Source organism: Halyomorpha halys, unplaced genomic scaffold (assembly GCF_000696795.3).
Source record: "Halyomorpha halys isolate HHAL.00 unplaced genomic scaffold, Hhal_1.1 Scaffold158.1, whole genome shotgun sequence".
NCBI classification, from domain to species: domain Eukaryota; kingdom Metazoa; phylum Arthropoda; class Insecta; order Hemiptera; family Pentatomidae; genus Halyomorpha; species Halyomorpha halys.
The window spans coordinates 177719-180994 of NW_027107138.1; the positions used below are offsets into that span (position 1 = coordinate 177719).

At 30.2% G+C, this 3276-nt stretch overlaps 1 protein-coding gene across 3 annotated transcripts in view; it reads left to right on the forward strand.

Moving 5' to 3' along the window:
• LOC106678765 (ribitol-5-phosphate xylosyltransferase 1) overlaps positions 1-2846 on the forward strand; it is a 10066-nt gene extending 7220 nt beyond the window's left edge. The window contains exon 3 of one of the 3 annotated variants that reach the window (XM_067045441.1): positions 1510-2846. In XM_067045441.1, the coding sequence (XP_066901542.1) occupies positions 1510-1906 (397 nt within the window). In that variant the 3' untranslated portion in view covers positions 1907-2846. The remainder of the gene's footprint in view (positions 1-1509) is intronic. The other 2 variants (XM_067045440.1, XM_014417510.3) reach the window with 2 other exon arrangements.
• Positions 2847-3276: the final 430 nt, after the last annotated feature.

Genomic DNA, 3276 nt, shown 5'->3' on the forward strand with positions numbered 1-3276 from the left:
CCAAAAAGCCATTCTACTTCTGGATAATGCTCCTTCGCATCCCACAGACCTCAAGAAAAATGAGGTAAGAACCATTTTTTTTACCTCCAAATGTAACTCCCTTGATCCAACCAATGGACCAAGGAGTGATCGAATCACTCAAAAGACGGTACCGATCTAAATTCATGAGCTCCTTGATTGAGAAAACAGCAACAGGTTTTAGTCTCATGGAAGCTGTAAAATCTATTTACATTAAAGATGTAATTTATATGTTAGCTGCAGCTTGGGAAGAGCTTCCGCCATCAACATTGGAAAAATCTTGGAAAAAACTCTGCCCGAACATCAATGACGATCAAACCGCGGAGGTTCAAGAGAATGAGCATTCCGTAGTTCAGTTCATGCACGATTGGGAATATTTAAACAGTAGCTCTTCCGTTGAAACACCTGACCAACGTGAGATTGAGGAATGGCTAAACAGCGATGAACCAGCATATAAGGCTCTGACTGATGATGAACTTATCCAAACGGTTTCAGCTGTAGAAAATGAAGAAGACGACGATGATGAGGACAATGCGGACACTCCAGCCTGCAGCTGAAAATCAACCATTCAGAGGCAGTCGACGCTTTCGAGACAGCTCTTCGATATGCTGAACAACAAACCGTCACAAAACCAGTTGATATCATTTTTTTGAAAAAATGGAGGGATTATGCCTCCATGAAAAGGCGCTCTTGTGTTAAACAAACAAAAATCGATAGTTTTTGGTAATTTTAAAATCTATACACGCATTATGTACATATGTACATATTAGTCATCGTAAATGTGTTTTTTTTCATTGCATATATTTTGTTTACATACATACCCATGTATGTATTAAAATGTTTAATTTTTCTGTTTCATTTATATGTACTAAATAAATTAGTTTTGTATTCTAATTTTTATGTATTTTTCATTCACCCTTGAACATGCCTAACTCTAATTCCCCAGCGTAACAGACTCCGCTTAATCTGACCTTTTCATGGGACCGACCTCACCCCAAGTCCCAAACAGGTCGTTTTAACGGGGTTCCACTGTATATTCTCCCACTCTCCATCAACAGTAGTTTCCAACTCTTCAACTGATCTAGAAATAGAAATCTGGCCACTTTTCCTGGTTTCAAACATTGAGCAATGAGATTAATCTCTGAACTTAATGGGTAGCCACTCAAGGTGTCTGATACCAACCTCTTTAAGGTATTCATCTACATATCAAGTTCTTTATTGTTATTCACTGTCTTACTTTAACAGGAATACATCTCCAGTTTAGTCAGAAAATAGCATTATGGTTCCTCTTGAATGTTATCAAAGGTAACACCCTTCCTAGCTAAAATTTAAAAACTTATAGATTAAGGGTTATCTTACATATTTAAAAATTGTATAATTATTATTGGTGAATGATTTTCCCCCATAAAATGGAATTACTTATTTTAAAATTCAAAAATACTTTAATATGATGTCAATCTATTATCATTTTTTCTTAATGATTTGTTTTAGATGGTTGCCTAATGAATCAAAAGAGAGTCTTGCAGAATACTTGAGCATTCTTCAGGATTCAGACTTTACCTTAAACCCAGTTGGAGAAAATACTGAATGTTACAGGATTTATGAAGCTGCGGCACTGGGAAGTATTCCTATTATTGAAGACAATATGACTCCTGGATTATGTGTCTCACCTTTAAGATTGTTAAAAAAATTCAACCCACCATTTATATTTGTAAAAAGCTGGAAAACTCTTCATGAGGTGTTACAAACAGATAATTTTAATTTCGAAAATATTATAGAACAAAGAATAAAATTGTTACTATGGTATGATATTTTCAAGAAGAATATTGTTACATACTTCTTAAATATTTTAAAAGAATCTTTTTTTAGCTTTACGTTATCACAATAATTGATTCCATGTCCTCTGCTAAAAAAATGAATTTGTGAATTTGAACTTAATTCTTACACTTTATGAAAATATGAAACACGTATGAAAATGTGTGGTGATATTTCTTTTAATCAATTTTCTTCTTATTTCTTGTATTTTTTTTTAATTCTTTCTTAGTTCTGTTTTTGATATAAATAGACCATTGTTAATTGTTTAAATTTTCTGTTATTTAATCGGAAGGAATAAAATCTAATTCATGGATCACATAACTTGATGCAAATAGTTATTAAAATTATTTTTTACCACATTTAACACAAAAACGAATTTCTGGGAGTCCTAAATCTAGATTCAAAGTTTACAACCATACTAATTGATCCAATGATTACGTTATGCTACTTATTTGACATAAAATTTAATTTTCTTTAAATTGTTTCATTACATTTTCGCTAAGATTGATTGGTGTGAAAAAAACCTAACATTTCGTAATTTGTTATTTTATCAAGCTAACTAATTTGCTGTTTAGTAGTTGTTTCAGAACTACTAGTTATGTGTTTCCATGCTAAGTGTGGTAGAAACTAATGTTTAAAATTATTCGGCAATTTTTATTTTTTGGACTGGGTTTTATGTATCAAGCTCCTGTACTAGTTTACCTGTTTTTGTCCCTTGTTTTAAGCTCTTATCCCTTGCAGTTTTATCCTTCCTTTGAAGCCAATTATACATTTTCAGTTAATCATTTTTTTTAATTTGTTTTAATAAAGATAAGTTAGTACGATATTTAATGCTAAAAGGAATTACAAATAAGGTATTTATTTTTAAAAATGTAAAAAAAAAAAAAAAAAAAAGAAATGAAACATATTACAACATATAATAAAAATTGTTTTGTAAAAATTATAACTGTATTTGTATTTGTAAATAATTTTCTATTGGAATTTATTTTTTATAATAATTGTCAGTGTATTTGTATTTGTAAATATTTGTTTTATGTCAGGAATTAGGAATTTATTTTTTAATAAAAGAAAAATTTTATAATAATAATTTTCCAATAATAAATAAAAACCGCTCCCACCATTCCACCTATGAAGGGTTAAAGAGATAGAGCATGTTTTTATCTTTGTCTTTCCATTGATTTTAAGATTTGACTTCTTCTATCATGAATTTTTAAAATTTATGGACTTTTCTAAGTTATGTATACCATTAAAAACAAATATATTAAAACCTTCCATCTCATGTCATTTTGGAACACTATTTCACTTATCATGCATTGTAAGTTGAGCCAAAAAGAAAAATAAAACCGTAATTTTTAATGTTTTTATGATAATTTCTCATATTTGTTATATAAAATTTTGTCACAAAACTTCAGATTTGGGTTTAGCACCACAAAAACATCAAGT